The following is a 24312-nucleotide window of genomic DNA, read 5'->3' on the forward strand; positions in this document are numbered from 1 at the left end:
TACATGGATACATGATGGGTATTTCAGAACTGCTGTATCAAGGATGTACTCCAGGTCTTACCTCCTTCCTGCACATGCACCTTAGTGTGCATCACCTCCCCACTCATGTTGTTCTCTGCTCAATAGAACCTTGGGATGCAGACAAATGATGTCTTTCAGTAGGGGTGAGTTTTGTGGGACACAGTATGGAGCTCATCTGGTAATATGTCCAACTAAATGCTAGGATATTTATTTCAATTGGCGTTGTGTTGATCAGCATTTTACAGTTCTTGTAGCAGTAAGAGTCATCCTAACCTAAGCCTTGATCCTTGTACAGTCACCTTGCTTTCATAGGGATAAGCATTCTAGGATGTTTGCAGAAAAGGGAGTTCTTGTTTTCCTTTGCTCAAACTCAGACACTGAACACAGCAGCAAGCAGGGATGAATGCGCACTGGAATGTCCAGAGGTAGGCTGGATGTAAATTAATTCCTAGCTTAGAAAAATCAATACATCCTGATTCATAATACCTTCATTCTGAGGCTATCAGAAGTCTTACTTGTGAAAAACTGAAACGGAATGGTCAGTGTTTACTGTATGCCATTTCTGCCATTTCTAGCTTTACTGACAAGAACTTAATTTTAAGTGGAATGTGGTGAGATAATAGACGTCTTAGAACTGATTTTAAAGCAAGTTGTTTTGAGAACAGCTGGGTCATACTTTCATTTTCCTGCAATTGAGTCACCTATTTCCATTTCTATATTTGCAAAACTAAAGATAGGTAAAAATCAAAGTACTTACCTCTTTGATGAGCACAGAATACCAGACAGTTAACCATTTTGTAAACACAAGGATGCAGAGCGTAGAAACCAAATTATTCCCGTGAAATATAAATGAAGTGTAGAGAGTGCTCTTTGTCTGTCTTTGTTATCTTGCTGGAGGATTAACTTCAGATACAGCTAACCCACTGTCACTTCTGAACTCAGTAGTGCATAATAAAATCTGATCAATTATGTTTGCCTTATATTCTTCTTTTGTCACCTTTTGGGCTTAAGAAATAGCCCATGCTGTGATAGATGTGTGATTTAAAAAAACCTATAGGCATTTAAAATGCTATTTTTTCATTCTTCAGACAGCATTTGGATTGCTTGATAACTCACAGGACACCCAAATCACATTCAAGTTTACGTTCATTTTTATTTTAGGGGAACACAAGCTTCACTTTATTCCAGCATTGATTGGCCCTTTCCTGGAAGTGACCTTGATCCCTCAGCCAGACCTGAGGAATGTAATGATTCCTATTTTCCATGACATGATGGACTGGGAGCAAAGGCGAAGTGGCAACTTTAAACAGGTACTTTGTGTGAAGCTCTTTGTAAAACAGGACTGAATATAAAGCACTTCATGGAGTCCTAGCAGACTTCAGCCTGGAGTTCCATTGGTGGTTCAGGGTGGAGAAGGCACCCACAACTCTGCCTGTCCAATTGGGATTACAAGGGCTTTCCCTTTTTTTTTCTTTGCAGGGCTAGTAAGATTCACCAGTTAATGCTATCATGTTAGTTATGTGAGATGAGGAATAAAATCCATGTCCTGCTGAAGTTTGTAGCAATAAATTTTGTAGCAAAACTTGAGGTGTTTTCAACAAGGTTGTTGTGGTGGATTTTCACCTCTGCTTTACAGTGGTACAGACTGCTGGTTAGGTAGGATTCAACCAGCTTTCCTTTTGGTTACTATGGAAAAAGACCAGATGTTCTTCTGTAAAGATCCAAGTATTCTTGTTGCTCAAACACATTCTTTAATGGGCTAGGAAGGAACGACCAAGAGTGCCATCTGCTTCCTCAGCTCCCACTCAGTTCTTTCAGACTGCCTCAAACCATTCTCAGTGCCCTCCTTCCTGCTGCTTCAAAATGAAGGAAAGTAGAAGTATTTTAATTACTCCTAGGCAATCATAATGCTTAGGGTGGGAGTTGCATCTAAAACACAAACCAAACTATTAAAAACAAGAGTAGTGCAGGTGATGTAAGTAGGTAGCTTTTCACTATCAATATATAAGCTCATTGTTAAAAATTACCACAGAAATGTTTACAAGGAGTGAGAAGGAAGAAAATCCACTCTGTCTTTTAAGCTTGGTTTTAAGAGTAAATTGTAATAGGTTTATTCTCTAATAAAATAATTACAACAGCTTGGTTTCTCCCCTAGACTTGTGATTGTTAATATATAATACTGATAAAAAGGAGGTTTGAAATATAAATACACAGTGTAGCATCAGCTCTATATTTTTTTTATAATCAATGCACTTAAAAACATGCATTGGAGGAATCATTAGCGACTGGATTTTCTTAACCATGAAGTTTCTTTGATAGCTAATATGTAAGTCCAGAAAATTTGCTTTCTAATGAAATACACTGGCAGGTAAGAGTGTTGGGAGAGTCTGAGCTCCCAAGTATTCTGAACAGTGCAGACATTTATGTATATTAAATTATAAAGAATGGGGTGCAGGTAGGAAAAGATTATATTTTTGCTTGAGTCTAAGAAAATAGCTTGTGCTTACAGGCTTGCAGTGAGAATTCAGGCAATTTATTTGGGCTGTGTGCTTTTCCTCTGACTCCATAAATAGATAGCTGCCTTAGCAGCAGCAAATGCTACTCAGCCTGTAGTTTTAAAGTCACGTTGCTCAATTTAAATTAGCTCCCTCCCTCCAAAAAAAAAAAAAAAAAAAAAAACAACTACCACCACCAAAAAAAAAAGAGAAAGCCTGTCAAACCTCGGGAATTATAACAGCTTCAAAGAGATGAAGTGACTTATCACATGATTGACCAATAATTCTAAAATATGCATTTAGCAAAGTCTCTTACATAAAACCAGATCTTCCCTCCGTTTTCTCTAATCTCATTAAAGGAAAAAGAAGCTGTTTACACTACACTTATATGTTGCAGGTGGAAGCAAAGCTGATTGACAAACTGGACAGCCTAATGTCAGAAGGTAAAGGTGATGAAACATACCGAGAGCTCTTCAACAGTATGTGAGTAATATGTTTATCTTATAATTCCTTGAGTTCGGTTGGTTGTATCAGATGCTAATGTCATTGTAGAGAAGTAATGCTTAAACCAGTTGTGATGCTCTTTTTTCCTTTTTTTGTTTCCTTAAATTCTGCAGAATAAAACATTTCATGGTGTTGTATAGCATCTGTAAAGTCTGGCAGTACTTCTTGTATACAGCTATAATTGGGAAAGGCTAAATCTGTTATATCACAGAACATTCTCTTTACCTACCTACTAATTTTAAAATCAGAAAAGCGACAAATGCTTCATAATTGCATAGGGTGCAGGTAGAGCTCAGATGGAGCATTTTGAAAACAAGGTATGACAAGTCAACAAAGCATTTAATAAGTGATTTTCTATTGCTACAAACTTGTAGTCCTCTGAGTAATGTCACTTGTTGATTTCTTGTTTCATGTAAACAATTGTGTTTGTTCTGATAAGATTATTTCTTTCAAATTTTTTTGATAAATTACTGGCTAAGCTTTTAGTGTTTTTTAATAAATGACATGTCACTTAAATCTAATAACAAAAGCTAATGATGATGCTGAAGTCCCTAAAGTTGTGCATAAATTGTTCCACTGACTGAAATAAATGATTGTCACAGAGTACAGGTGCAAAATACCTAACTGGGCTCTGTCTCTGTTTTTCCTCAGAGCTCAATTCCACCAAAGTGAAAGATTTCACTTATTTCTGATGTGTTTATTTTAGTAAGAGATGTATTGTTCCTCATAGCAGGATTCCAAGCTGCTGTGTTTTCTTCAGTTCTACTAAATGCATGATTTTTTTTTTCTGTTTTTATGGTTTCTTAATCATTCTTTCTTCTTTAAGTATTATTTTTAGCCTTCTTGTCTTTGGTTAAAGAACAAGAGTCAGGTCTTGGTGTCTGAAAATAGCAAACACTTATTAGTCTGTAATTGTACCGGCTAAAAGAATAGAGTTTTAAAATATTTATCATGTATAGAAGCAAAGGTGAAAATTAGGCAGAATAGTATGGAATTGAATGAATAATAGTGAACAGCAGTACAGTATGCTTAAGCAGAACTTTCCTGTAATTATTCATGACATTTTCATAATCTGAGTAAAGATAATAAAAGGTAAGATGTTTTCAATATTTTAGTAATACAGTATTCTAGCTGTAAAATTAAGTCATTTAAGGAAAAGCTCGAATTATAAAATGAAGCCTATGTAAAATAGATCAGTGTGTCTATCACTGAAATAACTTAAAATTCTATAAGAAAGCATACTGGTATCAAATACAGTTCCTAATTTTTTTATGGTTTTGAGTTAGATTTCAACTGGGGAATGTAAAACATGATACAGTGAAAAATGCTGAGAACCTTTTATAAATCTAAATGCTGAAAACATAGTCATGGTAATTTAAATTGCAAAATGTCTCACAGCATCAGTATACTTGTGGTTTCTGCCATGATATAACAGAAGTCAAAACTAAACTCTGGGAAATTTCAGAGTAAGTGCTCAAGTTCACTCCCAGCTAATGAAAAAGGTAGTATTTATGATTAGGGGTTTTTGTTTACTTTGATTGTCTGTATGCATTACTGCCTCTCAAGAGGAGAGCCTGTAGAAGATACCAATCTGAAATGGAGGATGGCATATTGTTCTAGGGCATGTGAAGAAAAATGATGAAAATCAGATGGACAGTTTAGGGAGTTGACTGCAAGAAACAGGGTTGGTTAGCCTGAGATTTTGGGATTTCCTTATTTCTTCCATGGGTAATTTAAGCTAAGCAATATTAGCGTGTCTTTGCACAGTGCAGGAAAACAGATTTGTTTAGCCTGATGGGGCAGCCTAAAAGAGATGTAGCAGGTACTCAAAACTTGAATTGTAATATAGTTTTGCAGCAAGCAGTGGTTTTGTAGTCTTTAGTGAAAGAAAATGCTACAATATTACCTAGTCTTTCTGAAGACTAGGCGGGGTTGCTTTTGATAGCTATCAGTGGGAGCCAAGGGGATGCACACACCTACTTTGAATACAGCCTGGGAACTTGCAGCAGGTGGGAGACTTTCAGGTTTTGTCATGCTGTTTATTTTGTCTGAATTGGAAAATGAATTTAAATCTCTTAACTCCCACATTAGTGTTTTTTTTTTTTTTTTTTTTTGTTCCCAGAGACAATCACTGCATCTTTCCTTGGAACATCTATTTTCAAGGATAAATGATAAGCATCTCTGGAGATAGCGAAGAAATTATGTGCTTAGAATTTGTTGCTTGCAATGGAATTATCTATATCAAATAAAAAGACAGAGAAAGTAGGGGGAAGGTGACTGCTATTTGTTTTGAATCAATGTCTTTCTAGGGACTTGAATGTGACCATTCACTGATTAGCTCCTGATGTCATTTGAAGGAACTGCAAAGCATGAAATAGTGAACATTTTGTTATCATGAGAAACTAGATGTTGCAATTGCTATCCATTGTAATTATGGTATCAAAGCTGTTCTGATCTACATTTACACTGCAACACTGCAATTGAATTCCTGAATTAATTAGCACAGGGAAAAGAATGATTTTACTCTATTGAAGAGTTGGTGGTTAAAATAAAATCCTCAGAAGCCAAGGTATATACTAAAGTAGGTCTTTCTTCTGAATCAGATGGATGCTGGCAGTTTATTACTTCTGCAGCTGTATTTCAGTATGGCCTAAGACAAGGCATTTAAGATTGGAAGTTAGGTGGCCCCACTGAAGCACAAAACCTGGGCTAATGAGTTCTGCTGGGGGCCTGGCAATGAGGCTTCTCTTTGAAGAGATTGTAGCTGACATTCAGCTGAGCAGGGATTTATAACTGAGTTCTGCCAGTTTCTGGGTGATTTCTTCAACCTTGAATCTGTTATATAAAAAGTGATGGCTGCTACCTTTCCTCTGCTGTCTTCAGTCATCTTAATTTCGTCTCCAAATGCATGACTGAATTCAGCACTGCCCAGTCCATTAGACTCTGTCTGGAGTGAGTCTTTTCAGGGCCTTTATGACTCATTCAGGGAAGCTCTGGCTATAGTGAGGTCTTTGAACTCCAAAAGAGGCATCCACATGTTTTAAAACACCTCTAGGATTAGCTACCTGTGAGCTAAAAGTTTGAATAATGCTGTGCTTTAGACATACAAAACCCATTTACTACATGATTGAGTTAGCCTGAGCATTTTTCTAAGCCTGCTGTTTGTCCCTGGAGAACTCTAGTCCTCTGGATGACTATTCTTTTACTCCTGGTGTACCCAAGATTAAAAATAATTAAATACACCCCCTTTTCCCCCTACCAAACAAAACAAAGCAAACCATAATTGTTCAGGTGTCAGGCTATATTAGCATAGATAGACAGAAACATTTTGATAGTTTCCCTTTGCTGTTTAACCCCCCCTTAGTGCTTATTGTACAAATAGTCAAGCATCTTGGCTATGCTTTGGGATCTGTAAGAACAGGGATTCAATTCTACCCAGATTTAGCCAGAATATATTTGAGTAGCTTTTAAATTCTGGGTTTGTTCTGTGCATTGTGCTGGAAATGTGGAGGGGGCAGAGGGAGGCATGCATCAGAAGGCAAGCCTTACATTTTTTCAACTGGCTACATTGATGTCAATTTGTATAAGTACTTTGAATGTATGAACTCAACTCATTATTAGAAATTGTGTGTTTACAATAAACATGCCAATGCAATTTTAAAGAAAATGCATAAATCAAATGCAGATAAGAACAATCTGCTTTGAAAGAGAAGTCATACTTGCATTGTTTTTCTAGAAGAGCTATGAGTAATTATTTTGTTGAATTTTGCTTGAAATATTCCTTTTTAGCATAGGGTTAAAGCAAAGTAGAAATGAAAAATCCATGTGGTGATCAAGGTTCAATAATGTGACAGGCTCTACTCTTATTTTTTACTAGACACAAAACCTTCTATTAGAAGGAACATAAGGGGTTCCAAAATTAATTAAGGTATTCTGTATGGAAGACAGAGGTGCCAGCTTAGTGCTTCAGCATTTTCTGGTTAAGGATGGCCTTATCATCTGTCTGCTAGCAATGGAAGATAGTCAACCTGTGATTGTGAGGGAAAGACATCTGACTCCCTCCTTAAGAGAAGAAGGGAGTTTAAGATTGGTACAAGGGTGCAGGATGAAGATCAGTATTTGCTCCTCAGTTCCAGAAAAGCACAGCTTCATTTCAGTCAAATTTGCTTGGAGGATTGCATCTGTGCCATCCCTGAGCCTGTACGGAGCAGAGCTGGAGTGCACAGCTAGTGCAGGTGGCATGTAGGAGTTCCGGAGCGCCGTTACAGGTTTGGGATTGGCGCGTAGGAGGCTTTAAGGGCTGAGCATGCTCAGGGAGGATGAAGGTCAGTGGAGCTGACAGACAGAAGGTTCAGAGGTGCTCTGAAAACTCTAATGATATGGATGTGGGAATTTTCAGTGCTTTCTAAATAAACCATAACTGAGTACATTTTCAGGGAGACTGCTGAAGTATCTCCATGGACATGTCATCCACATGAGCTCCTGCACCAAAGTATAAAAGTAACACAGCTCTGTAGATAAATATTTCCTTGCTCACTCTTCTAGAGAAAATGTGGAAATTCATGCCTAAGTGATAAATATTTGATAAACTTAAGCAATAAAAAACAGAGGCCTGTAGCAGAATTATATAAAGAATAATAATAAAGAAAATTATGTTGTACAGTTTTACTGACAGCTCCACTTACATTAACATTTTGAAATCTTTCCACTTCAATATGTAGTATGCATTTACATTGGCACAACAGTTTTTAATAAAATAATCTCATGACACTTTAAGCTAATGGAATTGTACATGTGCATGATAGTATGTTCTCAGCAAGAAATATTAAGTGAAGAGGGGGAATCATCTTGTTAAAACCCCTCCTCTATTCTTAAATATCATGCTCACTGAAATATTAGAGAAGAGAGGAGAAAAAGAAAAATCTTTTTAAAAAATTAAGAAGGTATATTGAGCTGATGAATATTCTTTTTTAGGAGCACCATTAAATTCCTTATTTTCTGATGTATCAGCATGAAGTGAATATATACATTTTATGGAAGAGTTGTGTTAAGTCTTTGGGATATTAATATGTTCTGAAAATTAGGTATTTGATATATTTTTAACCTGATGCAGCTAATATAAAAATCATTTGTTTTGTCAATGCTTCCTGGACTAGAATTCCACTTTTTGGTCCTTATCCTAGGTAAGACATTGTTTGAAAATTGCACTTCTTGGGAGGGTGTTTGTAAAAAAAAATATAACTATCAAAGTTGTTGCTAAGGTATTAAGGTACTGGTAAAAGCAGAGAGGTTGTCATAGTAACAGTTAAAAATAAACAGTGACATTTTTCTGCCTTATTTTTTTTCAGTCTGCTGAAGAAAATTGAGCGGGAAACATGGAGGGAAAGTGGTGTTTCATTAATTGCCACTGTGACTCGCCTCATGGAGAGGCTCCTGGACTACAGGTGAGTGGTTATCACAATTTAGAGGTAGCATTGTCATCTTTGAAATATTAGGAAACAAATACAGTTATCTTATTCAAACGGTGACTGCACATGGATACATGGATACAGCAGCTGTAGGTGCTCAGGATCTCTGACAGCAGCTGCTTAGTCAACAGGAAAGTGCAACTGGCAAGATGAAAACAACCAAGTAGGCTCCCCATGGTGTAAAAAATCCAGGGGTGTGCTTGAGTTTGCTGTCAGGAAATGTAGTAACTTTTGGCAGTAGGTTGGTGACTCAAGTCTGTCTGAAGACACAGAGCTCAGTACTAATCACCTGACAGTTGTTTTACACAATATGTAAAATTCTCATTGCTGTGTCAATCATGCTTAGTTGTAGTGTCAGCTGGCACAGTAAGTGTGTATACAAAGACATGATCTCTGGATGAACACCTCACATCTGACTCTACCATGTGATCAAAGCAGAGAGAAATGAGAAGCATGTACTCTATTTCAGGAATGCGAGACTAAAAGCAATTCCCAGTCAATTGTGAACCTCTGTAGAGGCTTCACATTTCAGCTTAGTCCTCCTTATTGCCGCCAACTGTAGCACTGTCCAGAGCTTAATTGTAAGGTTTTCTCCCTCGTCCCATAGGCACACGTGGTGAGACCTAGTACTGCACTTGCTGTCATCACTGATAGCTTGAAAAGAAAGCTATCTCATCAACAAAGACACTGAACTCTTAATTTCTAGAAGCATGGCACTGCTATTTCTCTTCAGGGATCAGCTGGATGTCAACCTCTAGGACTTCCAGTCTTTCAAAACAGTTGTGTGCTGTTAGTATGAGAGTATTTGGGGCAATTGTTTCGCTCATGTATGCAAGAATGTTTTAAAGTTATGTTAAATTTCTTTTAGTGATTATCTGGTGATGTCTGCCTGTTATTCTTTTATTTCAGCATGGTTATACTTTTTTCCCTGTGTGATAAAAAAGAAGGTCACATAGTAATGACAGAGCCATAAAGAAAACATTGACTTTCTTGACAATTGAGGTATTCAATGTACTACAAAAGGAGACATAAAATCTCTTAGCTACTTGGGTCAGCTGTTCAGCTAAATGCAATCCTTTCAGTCAGCTTGCCAAGTGAAATATGTCTGTTTTCTGAGGTGTACTTCCCTGTAACAGGATAAACAGCATTTCTTTTTACTTTCATTACTTTCTTCTTTAGGGACTGCATGAAAATGGGAGAAGTGGATGGCAAAAAGATTGGCTGCACTGTTAGCCTTCTGGTTTGTATAATACTTTCTCTTTTCCTTTTCAATTTCACTTGAGAAAATACATGTTTGAATAGGACATACTTTGCTTCTTGTTGCAATTTGAGTGGAATTTGACAGAGTAACACTACACTTAGGATCACTGATTATTTTTTCCAGGCTGAGAGTGATACAGTAGGGAGATAGTCTTCCTTGGCATTTCATAGCTTGGTTCTGAAAGGTCTCCAAAACTGCATTATTCAGTTTTAAGTCTCTTCCTACTGGATAAACTTCACCAAAGTTTAATTAGTCTCTGAGTTTGTAGAAATAAACATGCCTTTCCTCCTCTCCCAAACCCAACAAAACCTATATGATTTCTCTTGTTTTTTTTCTTCCAATAACTGATGCAAGTTGGTTCTTATATAAAATGTGGGATATCTTGTGAATATTGCAGGCTGACTATTCTCTCCCCAGTAGAAGAGACAGAACTGCTGCTCAAGACCTCCTGTTTTCATGCTATCGTTATTACCACAAACCAGCAGTGCTAAACCATAGTATGAAAAAGATGTAATTTTTGTTTACAAGATGCATTTTGATTCTAGGCCAGTTTCCACTGACAAGTTTGTTGACTTCTGTTAACCTTGGAAAGTTTCCATTTTCATGGTGAATCTTTTGAAAAGCTGTATTTTTAGCCAGAGGGGAAAAAACCAAAATAAGCTGACTTGTAATTTTGCATTTTTGACGTCAGTGAAACAATTTGGTATCACTTCTAAGCAGCAGTTATACATAAGAGAACAAAGGATTTCTTCAGTAGGAAAACAGTGCTCTAAATAGGGATGATATTTACTATGAAGCCATAAAGCATCTGGCTTGCTGTCAAAATATCTGGCATGATCTGAATTCTGTAAAGCACCTGGATTATTTTCATCCCTAAGGAGGTTTTAATCTATTATTAGCAAAGCATCCAAGATTTGTATAAAAAGAAAATTTAAATATTTTAAAATCCCAAAACACCATATTACTTTTTAAGGAAATTTTCAATGACTCATATGGGCTAAGGTGGATTTCATAATAATTTTCAAAGAAATTTTCAATACTCCTGCACAACAGAGTGGCAATGAATGCTACATTTTCTCGAATCAGTTTAAAAAATATTTTCTCTAGAAAGTTTTTATTTTTTATGTTTTCACCTTTTTCCTTGATAATAACTCAATTTAGGAAACAGTGGCACAGAACATGAATACTGTACATTAGAAGAAAAACTGCGCAGTTTAAAATAGCGATTTAAATAATAAAACAGAAATTGTTAATTGCTAATGAGAAGCAGTGCTTAGCCTTTTCCAGCCTATAAATTTTTATTAACCAAAGCAGATTATTCTGAACGTGGAGAATGTCTAGCAGGAGGACTTCAGCTGCATGTCCATTGTGAATGTGGCAGTCCTTGTGAACAGCGCTATAGGCTTGTGCTCCTCTTCCTGGAACTTTCTCATACTTTGCTTTAGGGCTCGTAAATAGATAAAGAATGTTTTGAACTAAAAATTATGATATTTCAGTCCATATTTCATCCATGTAACAACAAATAGCAGTTATATGTTCAGAAATGGAATCTATGCATGTATTTCTAGAATATTATGTTTGAAGTCTTTTATTTGCAACCATTATCATAAATTTATTAACTACTGCATTTTATTACAAAATTCAATTTTATTTCAGAATTTTTACAAGACTGAACTGAACAAGGAAGAGATGTATATTCGCTATATTCACAAGCTCTATGACCTACATCTGAAAGCACAAAACTTCACAGGTAACGGAATACAAACTAGAAAAATATATTTAGAACTGGTCTGTGATTTGCAATCTTTTGCAATCCTGTAAGCTGTATCTTCAGTGCAGAACATACCAACCCAGGCAACAGATGAGTTTCCTTGCCTAATTGATGTCTCAAAATACTGCTTTTTTTCAGCCCCACAGCACTATTATTTGCTAAGACATTGTGAATGTACATTTCTTCTGTTGATACTCACTAGCAATAAATGTGTGATACAGTCATTTTTCACCCAAAAGGAGTAAAATTTGGAAGAAGTTTTTATGAGTTCCTTTAGTGGTATCTGAGCCTATACATTTTTTTGTAATGCTCCTGGCTGTCTGTTTGGTGAAGTGCTTCCACACAGCTGTGCTTCAGAACCTCATTTTTGGTTTGTAAAAAGAAATAAAAGAAAGGAAGACCCACATCACTTACTCATGATGAGGTAGAGACCCTAAAACCTGTGACAAGTATTGCAATTTCATGATGTCTTTCTAAGTCTTCACATACCAGTTTGCAGTGCTATTGTCCAAGATTTCTCTAATTTTGTGCCACGGATGGTTTTACATGATGGTTCTTTCACAAGGGATGGTTCTTTTCCATGAAGAAATAAGAAGATATTGTGCATGGCTGTTGTTTATACAGCTAAACATGCACTTACTTTGGGGAACTACGTGCCATCAATGAGTGCTGGAGAAGATAAAATCAGTATCCTTTTAAATCACACTATCTTTGCCAGAATATTTTACTGGCCTTGTAATATCTCCATCTTTTGCCCAGTGTTTGCAATAGCATATGTTCAAAATTTCTAGATTTTGATTCTTCTTAGAAGCAGGTTAGTTGGCTGGGGGTCTCCAGTAAGCAGCTTACAGGTACCTGGTGTCACAGCAACTTTCCTAATGCTTTTCTGCTATCCATGAGAAACATTGTTCACTTGAAATTTCCCCTTTGTAGTTCATGGATTTAAATGTGGACTAGATAGCAGAATATGTTAAGGAGAGATTTTAGTTTTCTCACATGACCTGGCAATAGTGAGTCACAAGAGAATTTTGATTATCAAGAAGTCTCTTTGCCACAGCTGGCTATCAAGCTATTATTTTGCATAGTAGATCTTAGTAACTCTTCAAGCAGTACTGAGTTCCCTTTATGCACTGGGTACTATTATGTGTCCAGTTTTTCTTCAGCTGTGATATGAACCTAATTTTTTTAATTGTTTTGCTATCCATTCTGATTTTAAACAGTATTTTGCTCAGAATTTATTTCCAGGACTTCATTGTATTTCCTATGTGTTTATTATCAATTTGTGTGATTCTTGTGTTCCTTACTGTGGTAGATTTCACCACTTCTTTTTTTTTTTTTATTTTTCATTTTTTTGCTGGAAGAGCCTTAATAAGACTTGTCTTACACCCATAATTAGAAAACAGACTTGTGTAGTCCATTGCCTTGCCTTATGAGAGAGAATACAGATTTTTGTAAATGAGCTGGTCTAGAGAATTTGGGATGAGGAAAATAAGTTTGATACTTCAGCAGCATTCCTACATTAGTTTGCTAATGCTGCAACATGGGATGAAATGGTTTTTCTCCTAGGGATGAAATGGTTTTTCTCTCATTTATGTAGTATGATTTACTGGACTGTTTCTAAAAATGCTCTGTTAAAAAAAAAGTCATTTTTATACAAAGCATTCAAATCTTGCTTCAAATCTTTATTTACACAGCACTCAGTTACAGCTATAAATATACCTCTCTTGAGGCTGAATCACATAAATGCACTGATTCCTTGTGTCCCCTCAGTCACCTGAGATCTGTAATGAGACTTTTTACCTATCCACCTTAGAAATATCTAATGCTTTGAATATTTCCTGTATAAATTGAATTTTCCACATCATGAGTCAACCCTATTTATCTCTTAGTGCTTTGATGCAAGTCAGTAGTTACAGACCTCTCCCTGAGGTACTGTTTTATTTGTTGTGTTGGCCACTGCCAGACATAGGATGCTGGGTGGAGGAACCCTTCAGACTTTTAATCCAGTATGATCATTCTTATCTTACAAACCTTCTGTATAAATTTATTATAATTTAAGAAAACTACATTGTTATGGCAGACGAAATTTTGTTAAGGACTTAGATGACAAGTTTAGACGCCAAGGAAAGGTCACAATGAGCTATCCTGAGCAAATACTTATGTTCTGCTATCTTTTGCTTCCTTATGGTTTTGAATAATTTATTATCAGCTTCATGGATTTTTAAAATTGTCATATAGATGTGCTTCATGTCTTGAGTAGAAAAATGTAGCTTGAAACTATGCCAAAGGTGGTTACCAGTCAAGCAGCCTGAGAGCTGCTGAGCGTGATGCCAGAATTAAGGCTGTCTGTGGAACCCGAGCTGGTTTTCCTGGCATGGGTGTGTCACAGCACAGCACCGGTTTGCACCACGCTTAGCATTTTGCAACACCGGGTTCAAGGCACTCTCTCACACAAATATCTGCTGAAGTGATGTTTTTTCATCCGCAGGTTCTTAGTTGGATGTGTAGAGGAACACTACTGTTAGAAAAAATACTGTAAAATTTGGCTTAAGTCGCCTGTCTTCCTGGAGCTCATATGGCAGAGGCAGAAGTAGAATATGCTTGTTTGTCTTAGCTTAGAACAAAAAGTACTTTAGTACTTTATTGTCATTTTTTTGCCTTATGTACAACCTATAAAATCTGCAATAAAATAAGTCCAGTAGGGAACTTTCTCCAATGAATTACATCTCCAGAACATGGCCCATTTTTGTGCTGACTCACTCATGCAAAGTGGTCCTTTGAGTGGCAACATAAACTGTGAATATTAGCTTCAAAATCAATAATACATATTCTCAGTAAGCCAAATTGAATTGTTGTACCCAGTACTAATTCTGGTGTTTTATAATTTGGCGAAGTCTGACTTTACAATAAAAAGATTAATTTTATGTTATATTAGTGGGATTTCAGGAATTCCTAAAATCAAAGTAAAAAAAAAAAAAAATTTTTATATTCCCAGATAATTTATACTGATTAATGTAAAGATTACTACACAGCTCTCCGAGTAGAGACCAACAACCGGTTTGATTCCTGCCAAACCAAAAACTAAATAAAATTTTAAAAATTAAAAAGAGAAAAACATTGCACTTCTGAATTGCTGTTATGGCCAGCTGGTAAGGCTCAGCTATCAGGAATTTATTTCTCTATGGAAGGAGTGGATTCTATTAAGCACACATCTGCCTCCCTGTTTTCCTCACAGCCCTCTCTTTTGGACCGTGTCCACAGTCTTGTTGTCTTTCCTCTTTCACTGCTGATGTTCCTCATCCTTCAGTCCTTGTGTCTTTTTTCAGACAGCAGAGTCATTGAGGGTTTCTCCTTAGCAGTAGGGAAGACCGGGGCTAAGCAGGAAATGGTTACTTAATTTCTGTCTCCTTTGTATTTTCAGACTCCAGAAGTGTCCCAGTGACTCCACTTTAAATAGTGTCTGAAAATTTTTTAAGTTATTTTTGTTATAGCTGTAATAGTAACTCTGTCCAAAACCACCACTACCATCTGCCTAATACTCAAAATAAATCAATTACCCATTAGAAAGGTGCCTCTTAAGAAAAGCATTCACATCTCTGTGTACTTAGTCTGTTTTATGTGTTTGGTGTTGATAAGTGCCGTGCTGTAATTCTCTTGCAGAGGCTGCCTACACGCTCCTGCTGTATGACGAGCTGCTGGAGTGGTCTGACCGGCCGCTCAGGGAATTCCTCAACTACCCCATGCAAACAGAGTGGCAGCGTAAGGAGTGTCTCCATCTGACCATCATTCAAAACTTTGATAGGGGAAAGGTAAAATAGTCCTGTTTTACTCACTGGATCTGGGATATTACTTCCAGGGTTGCACTCTTTTCTTTTATTGAGGTGAAGTATTTTTCCTTGATTAAGCAGTTACTTAGCAATGCAGTACGTTTCTTCTCATCCTGTGGCTGTATCCTAGAAATCCCCCACCTACACATAAAAATAATTTTCATGTGCATAGCAGTTGGCTTTGTAACTGTCAAGTCACTTTATAAAAGGTGGTATCATTTTTCCTCATTTTAAAGGTGGTGAAAAGGAGTTTTAAAGCTAATGAAATTCACTTAGTGACCAAGTGAGGATTGTAAAGACTATGTTTACACCTTTATGTTACACCTGTTGTATCTCTTAAAAACTAAAAATTTGTTTGGGGGATCACAGTTCATTGTCGTTACTGCAAATGCCTATTCTGAATTAAGTGTAATTATCCTGTAGTCTAAAATTTTATATACACGTAGTGCTCTAATTTGTCTTACTGACAAACAAGCAATGCATTACAATTTTGTGTAGCTAGTGTAAAATCCATGTAAGCCTCATAAATGTAGTCAAATGGATGTTGATCGTCATGTTTTTCAAACATATCATATAGTTATATTATGTTTACCTAACATAGTGCAATGAAGTAGTGTGCAACCTAAAAAAATTAAGGTAGATTTATTAAAAGTACAATTTTAAAATGTAAAAATCATACTGTGTTGAATCCATCTCATGTAGTGTCAAAAGAGTTGTCCATCACTGTTGCAATGACTTACATTTTGTGCATGGTGCAAAAAGAATAATTATTAAATAAGTCTCTAAATATACTTTTAATTCTTCAAAGAATTCATCGGTATTACTCAGAAGCTATCAGCATTTAGTGGACAGTGTGTTCAAATATTTTCAATAAGAACAAGACTTAGTATAGATAGAACAGACAACTAATAAATCACAAATTGTCAAACAATTGCTGTGAATTACTGAACACCTTTTATTTGCTTGCAGTGTTGGGAAAATGGCATTATCTTATGCAGGAAAATTGCAGAACAATATGAGAGCTACTATGACTACAGAAACCTCAGCAAGATGAGGGTAATGTACTTGAATACTTTTCATCAATCAGGAATCCAAATGCTTTTTAATTTAGGTTATAAAATATTACTGAGGAAATTAAATTTACTACATAATGGTCCTTAGGTTTGGTTTTCACTCTTATTTTTTACTCTGAGGGTTTTTTTCTACAATAAGGATTCTAGAAAAGGAGTGTGAACTTTTTAAAGAAAAATGAGAAAATCCTATCTTCATAGAGCAGTTTGTGTTGGAAGCCTTAAAGATGATCTAGTTCCAGCCCCCCTGCTAGACACCCTCCACTAGACCAGGTTACTTTATTTTATTATAAAATTAATCTTCCTACAATATTTGTACCTGTACAGCATCCTTTCTGTGTGCATGCTTATGCAGAAAAATAACAATTCACACTCACTTTCATTAGTTTCCTACAGTTTATCCAGGAAATGTGCTGTGTGCAGTCCTTCACTAGGAGCAGCAGCATGTCTTTGCAATGGTAATTGCAAGCAAAGCCACAGGCAATGCGCTGCTTTACTTTTTTTTTTTTTTTTCAATTACTGCTTAAAAATATGGTCTGTTTAATATTACATAGTAAAAATGAATCTTTCTTGGTACTGTCTTCTTATTGTTTCTTTCATTTTAGAACTCTAAACATTGTTTCTTTTCTGTCAGATAGTGTATTTTAAAAATTATTGAGTCTTCTTATCATACCTGCTTCTGATGGATTCAATTTTGTATTACAACTCGCCTTGTAAATTTCCTGTACTTGTAGGATGCTTATTGCTAGGACTGAGTGAAGTCCCTTTAATTCAGAGCTGCTTAACAACATTATGCAAAGTTATGCAATGTGGCAGGACTCTCTGTTATCTGCTTATTCCATATATATTTTGATATGTCAATGGCAGAATCCTATAAGCAAAAGCAAAGAGACTATCATCATGTGAATAAAATGATTAGTTTATGCATGTTTAATTAATTGTACTGAATGTGTTTTGTGTTTGAAATATTCTTTTGGTGTATCTGTGCCGCCAATGTTAATCCAAAAACGGAGGTGTGGGGATTTGTCATAGCAGTATAATTAGGCAGCTATTGATATCATATGCATACTAAATAGCTGTCTGTGTTACCTAAAATAGGGCTAAGACTGTGTTTGGCTTTTTCCACAGTACTGAAAACTGTGCTGAAAATATCATCAGAAAAAGGGAACTTTGTCATTAAGATCCCCTTGTGTCAGTGTTATGAGTGAAATAAAAACCAGATGTATTGATCAAAAATTATTCTAATTGCTATTGGGACATTTTAAAGGACCTCATATTTGATGCTTAAATCATTGGAATATGGTGTGATTTGGACACAACTGCCTTGAATATGGAAATTAGACTTCGCTGATTTAACTGACCACATTACTGCCATGTGTTTGGGTGATTAGCAGATTACTGGGTCATATGTTTCAAACTGTCTTTCTATTTTACCCCTTTAATATCGGTACTTCATATTTTAAAGGATTTATTTCTTAATTCTTGGAAATTTTCAGATCCCCAAGAGGTATAATTACTTAATCTGATGCATTCAGAAACTTTTGGATGTCCTAGTTGTTGCTCAGAGATTTATTGCAATTCCATTACCCCAGAGGTGAAAGACACTCCCTTTTGTGACAGCTTATGGTAAAAATACACTTTCAAAAAAGACTAATTGCATTTCTTCTCAATCTCACACAGATGATGGAAGCATCTCTGTATGACAAGATTATGGATCAACAGCGCTTGGAGCCAGAATTTTTCAGAGTTGGTTTCTATGGGAAAAAGTTCCCATTCTTCCTGAGGGTAAGTGAAATGAAAATAAACAGAATGGAGTAATGCTGTCATTCATAATCACCTTCACTCTGTTAAAATTTGTTCATACCATATGCAAGTTCTTATCCTGTGAGAAATTCTTTACCTTCATGTTTCATGGTTAAGAAAAGGTCCTGACTAATGAAAAGACAAATTCTAGGCTTCTAGAGTCCCACAGAAACACAATATTCATGTTTATGTTGGAAACCATGCACCTACACTGTTCTACAGACCAATGGTTCCTGGTAGTTTGCTCCGTTTCTCCTGTTCTGTTCCTGCTGGTGGGTACTCAGGGAAAGGCTGTCAGTAGTAGTATCCATTGGAGGTGGGATAATCAGCAATTTAGCATTTAAGCAATTACATTCCCAAGTTCCCCTTTTTAATGACTTAGTAATTCCACTTTCTGAATTTCATTGATTATTAATGTACTAAAACTGACAAATAATAAGGTTATTATTCTTGATCATTAATCTGGAATTCTGAAGTTACTGAAGTGCCCTTGAAAATGTTAGTGGTGTTTACACTGCTCCCCTCTTCCACAGTCTGCAGTAGTTTAGCTGCACTGACTGTCACCTTGGGAAGAGGACAGAATCCATCTTATTCATGGAGCAGCTGCAATCACAATCCAAGTTTCTCTTCCTGTGGTAATTAAAACAAGTGATGAAGTAGCCTCCTATGTGGTGCAGGCCTCAAAATCCTGATTTGTCTTTGCCTTAGTGGTGGGGAAAATGACTATTTCTAACTGGTACATATAGCATGAAACTCTCCCTTTTAAAAGTAATGCTCAAAAAGAGTCTGATGGGACGATAGTTCTTGAGATTACCTAATATTAATCTGAATATAACTTCTGTATAAACCAATTTGAAAATATTAATCAGAAAGAGTTTAACTGATGGAGTAAAGTAATGGAAAGAGTTGCACAATAGTGCAGTGCTTTCAAACCTTAGGTCTTTCACTGCTCATGCACCTTCATATGACTTTTTCTAGTTAAACATACACAGCACATATTTATGCTTGCAACACCAACAAGGACAGACGTAATAAATTTGATTTAAATATTTTATGGCAAAGCAGTTTGTAAATCTGGCTGTGTTTGCTTTAGAAGAAATAAAGACTAAACTTCATAATAAAGCTTTCACATTTTAATTTGTAGTTGAACAATAATATGGTTACAGGGGTTTTTTTTGTAGCAATTCCCATGAAAGTCTCAATTCTCAGAATTCAATGCCAGGAGCATTCTTTTACTTTGTGTTATAAAAACTGAATAATTTTAATTTTCCAGGCTGATAATTGATCAACATGTACAGAGTAAGGCAAATTGAATGCCTTTATAATTTTCTTATGCAATGTTTTTGTTCAGAATTATATAACATCAGAACAAAGATTCTTAGTTCCTCATGGAATTGACTTCAAACCCATTTCATTGTCTTAACTGTTTGTTGGGTTATATTTCTGTTACATATTTTATACAGTCTGATATATCACGTTAATTGCATACTTTGATCCACTAAGAAAAATTTATCGCTTCAGATTTTTATTAAATTTTGAAGTGTAATTATTACATTTTTCCAGACTTTTGAATAAAACATAACTTATATGATAAAATGTCCTTCTTCTAAGTAACCTGTTCTTTCTATGTTCCTTATTTTTTTATAAATTTTTGTTTCTTTTTTTTTCCTCTTCTTTAAATGATGCAAAAGTTGTCTGGAAAATCTATATTTAAGTGTATATGTTTGAATCCCAGTTATTTTCATGCAACTTGCTCTTGCTTTTTGTTTTCTTATTCCACTCAGAATAAGGAATTTGTTTGCCGAGGACATGACTATGAAAGGCTGGAGGCCTTCCAGCAGCGAATGTTGAATGAGTTCCCACATGCCATTGCTATGCAACATGCTAATCAGCCAGATGAGACCATCTTTCAGGCAGAAGCACAGTGTATCCACATAATCACAAAGCCATACTCTGCACTTACATTTTCTATGCTTTTAAAAAATGTAGTTACACCTTATAGCCTATTTCGATCACATGGTGCCTCCACTGAAATAAATGGTAGGTGAGAATTTCCCTGCATTTTGTCCCCGTTCACTCTATTATGTTTAGAAGTTCCTTGTGTAATTTTGGTTCTATTTAAGAATTCCTTGACATGTTACTGACATTATTTCTTTAGCTAAAAATACCTATAGGACTATCACCACTGTGATAATGGTGTAGCAGTTCAAGGTACAGTAATTTAACTTCTTACAATACAGCATTATGTTAGCATGGCATGACATATTATGTAAGAATATATTTAATTAAATCCCTTTACTTTATGTTCTATTCTATGTAAGTAGCTCTATTTCAAAAATAAAGATGAAAGTTTCAACAAAACAGTACAAAGAAATCTCAAACAATCAAAAAAATCTCTCTGGTTCCTTTACCAAACCATTAATAGCATAAAAGCATTTCATGAGGCACACTTTTTAAAGAATTTTTCTTCTGTAATGCTTCAGGAGTAGATATGCTTTTCTAATTTGAATAAAGTGGGATAGCCTTAACACTTTACATATAGATTTGCAGATTTATGCAGTGACACCAATTCCAGAAAACCAGGAAGTTTTGCAGAGAGATGGCATTCCTGATAATATCAAGAGCTTTTACAAAGTAAATCACATCTGGCGATTCCGATATGACAGACCATTTCACAAAGGGACCAAGGACAAGGAAAATGAATTCAAGGTGAAATATCATGCCCTTTCCTGATCTACTGAACCTATGGATTTGTTTGTAGCATCAAAAAAAAGCTGTCTTATTTAAATATCATCTGCATTTGCATTATTCAGCTGAGTGTGGTATATCAAATTCTCTAGAGGAGATAGTATCTCAGGTTTGACTATTTCACTTCTTATTTTTAATAAAATACTATCAAAAATATATGGGAGATGCAGAGGTCTTGCTGTATATGTGACTAAAATTGAAAAAAAAGTTTTTTTTTTGCATCCTGATATATAAAAGGCAAAACTGGACAGAGCAGTCTCAGAAGAGTTTCTTAGGCAGATGGGAAAACTTTTTTTAAGGAAGTAGTCTACGTTATGGATAGGATTGCCTAAAGCTTTCTCCTTCTAAAGCAAGGGAGAGAGAGTTTTGACTGAACTGCAGCATAATGATCTGTTCCTTCAAGACTAAAAACTACCTCTGAACTTAGAGATTGTCTCAGGGAAAAGCAATAGTTCCTTCCCTAATAGGTAAATCCCTTCTGTAAATTTACCTAATAGGTAAATCCCTTCTGCTAAAAATGTCACAGTGAAAATCCATCTTTTGGTGTAATTTTAATTCTTACCCACTAGAAGCACATCCTGATGCTGAATATATTCTGGTATTCAGACAGACAAAAAGAGTTATCCCATAAAAATTTCGTTATAAATTTAGAAGAAAAAACTGTAAGGATAATAAATTAGCCAAATTGAGTCACTGTTATCTTCTGATGTATGTTTGAGCTTTGTTTTAACTGTACAGCTTACATACATATTTTGTGTAAGCACTATCCTGTATGTTGATTTTTCGTTTTACAAACCTCTTGCGCAAAGTGTTTACCAGTAGGATATTTGAGTATCCCATCAGCTATGCATTCTGGAATCTTGAACAGGGCTTCACAAAGGAGACCTGATCATGCTCTCTACTCTGTAAGTTGTTCTGCTTCAGAACTGTGGTTCTTCTTAGATGTTAGATCAGAAAAAAAAAATTCAAATACCAATGCAGTTGTGAGTGACTTTTGGAGGTTTGGGGACAACATATAATAAAGTTTAAGAGTGAAAAATCAGCAGAAATTACTGCTTAGTATTAGGATCCAGAAAGGAGAAAAGTGAGTGCAGTTGACTTATGGGATAGACCTTTCAGTAGGAATTTGGATGTTAGTATTTTTTTTAATGTATACTGTTACTTTAGTAAAGGTGTTCATAAAAGAAACTGCTAATAATCAAGGAAGATACAGAGTCAAATAAGGAAATAAATTGGTTTTATATATTTTAGAGTCTCTGGGTAGAGAGAACCACACTGATCTTGGTGCAGAGTTTACCTGGAATATCTCGATGGTTTGAAGTAGAAAAACGTGAAGTGGTGAGTATGAGACTCATGTCAGTACTTATTGTGGCTTGGTTTACTTCCTTAATCATATGTTATTCGATGAACTGCTTTAAGATTTATTACATATATGTAATTTCTTTGACCAAGGTCTTAAGGTGGCTACAACAAAATTATTTACAAAGTATATCGAGTTGTCTGATTTCTCTTCTCTTGAAAAGTATTATTAAGAACGACCTTTAGGATTTATTTAAACAGCAAAGGAAAAAGAAGTTGAGAACGATAATGGACACCCAAAGGCAACATTTGATGTCAGTAAATTACTTCCTTAAAATTCAGCAAATGTACCAGTCTGTTATTGACACACTGAAATTTCCTCATTGCTCATTCTATTACTTAAAAAATCTTTAAATAGATTCTAGATATGTTTGGAGGACTGCTCCTCCTATAAAGATCTCTAAATAATTGGTCAGTTGCTGAGCCCTGGAGTATACTCTCTTCCTTCTTGTAACTCTCTTCCTTCTCAAAGCTAGTCTTAGAATAATCCCATTCAATATAAGGATACCATAGTACAATTGATTTTCTCCAAAACTCTGCTGTGTTTTTCTTTTATAATAGCAGGAAAATGTCACCATCTTGATATTCTCCTGTAGAAAACCAAAGGTGGAGTTTAGTAAAATCAAAATGTGTGTGACATGAGAAATTTTGTTAGTTGACTCCTGCTGAGTCTTTACTAGGTTAGTATGAACACTGATATGAAGACCTTCATTTTAGTACCATTTTACCATTACAGTCACCATTTCCAAAAGTAAACTGCAATCATTTTTCCTGGGCATGTATCAGCTCATGACTCTGATTTACGCTTGTATATTTTGGTAAATTATAGGCAGCTGCAAGCCTGTGCTCTTCCTAATACTCAGTATTTGGTTTTTCTGGTGGTTTACACTACCTGTTGAAAGAACTTCCCCACCCTTGAGAGCTGAGAGGCACGTCCTGCTCAAGGCTGCCTTTGACTATATCTTGATTGTCATTTTAGCTCAAAGCTTACATTCAAATTCCTGATCCATAAAGTCTCATTGGTGACTTCACTTTGGATGGGGAAACTAGCTCACCAATACTTCAGCTCTGCTCTGTGCCATTAAACTGATAAAGCTCCCTGACCCCAAGCCTGTTTTTGGTAATTACCAAGGATGGTTTAATCCTGAATTCTGGGAGTTCCACCACTGGCTGAAAGTATGTTAATGTTTTGCAGCAAGGGCTGGGTCATCTCTCAAGGTCAGATAATGAATCTACAAAAGAGTTCCAGTTGTTTATTTTGATCATTGATTACATGATAAAATCAAAGCTCTCCACCAGCTGAGAAGTACTTTCTCTATCAAACTACTCTAGGACATAGAATAATATTATTTTATGTTAAGAAATCAAAAATTACCTGCAAAATGTTTCATCTTTCAGCTGAAGATTGTTTGCAATGTTTCTCACTCATGTTTCATTTCATTTCAGGTGGAAATGAGTCCCCTTGAGAATGCTATTGAAGTTTTAGAAAATAAGAACCAGCAGCTAAGAACACTGATTAGTCAGTGTCAAACTCGACAGATGCAGAACATTAACCCTCTCACAATGTGTCTAAATGGGGTCATTGATGCAGCAGTTAATGGTGGAGTTGCTAGATACCAAGAAGTAAGCAATTTATTTTCTGTTTATTAAAAATCCGATTTCTTTCCCTGTAGAGATGCAGCTCCTCTGTATGAATTAAGGACAGAAAGTGCTGTATGAATAATCATTGTAATCATACCTATATTGCAGTTCTGGGTTACGTAATGTTAACGATGTGGTTTATTGAAATAACCATTTTGCTGTAGATAGTACCATAAACTTACTCCAGTAATGGCTCAATTCACAATTGCCCTGCATTCTTCAGTGATTTGTTTGGAAATTTTCAATTAACTGGTTAATTGTAAGTAAATTATTATAATACGTTGCCTATTCTGGGATGGGAGATACTTCTGGCCAACTAGCAAATTTACTTTTTTGTCCTGACC

General features: G+C 35.8%; 1 protein-coding gene across 1 annotated transcript in view; it reads left to right on the forward strand.

Annotated features, from left to right (window-relative positions):
- DOCK4 (dedicator of cytokinesis 4) overlaps window positions 1-24312 on the forward strand; it is a 161470-nt gene that overhangs the window by 118749 nt on the left and 18409 nt on the right. The window contains exons 32-43 of the mRNA XM_041421047.1: window positions 1183-1331; window positions 2914-2999; window positions 8369-8464; window positions 9668-9728; window positions 11406-11499; window positions 15181-15329; window positions 16317-16403; window positions 18098-18202; window positions 20005-20146; window positions 20763-20929; window positions 22220-22306; window positions 23774-23950. Of these exons, the coding sequence (XP_041276981.1) occupies window positions 1183-1331; window positions 2914-2999; window positions 8369-8464; window positions 9668-9728; window positions 11406-11499; window positions 15181-15329; window positions 16317-16403; window positions 18098-18202; window positions 20005-20146; window positions 20763-20929; window positions 22220-22306; window positions 23774-23950 (1400 nt within the window). The remainder of the gene's footprint in view (window positions 1-1182; window positions 1332-2913; window positions 3000-8368; window positions 8465-9667; window positions 9729-11405; window positions 11500-15180; window positions 15330-16316; window positions 16404-18097; window positions 18203-20004; window positions 20147-20762; window positions 20930-22219; window positions 22307-23773; window positions 23951-24312) is intronic.

This window comes from Onychostruthus taczanowskii, unplaced genomic scaffold, assembly GCF_017590055.1.
Source record: "Onychostruthus taczanowskii isolate IOZ18803 unplaced genomic scaffold, ASM1759005v1 scaffold68, whole genome shotgun sequence".
In the NCBI taxonomy this organism is placed as follows: Eukaryota; Metazoa; Chordata; class Aves; order Passeriformes; family Passeridae; genus Onychostruthus; species Onychostruthus taczanowskii.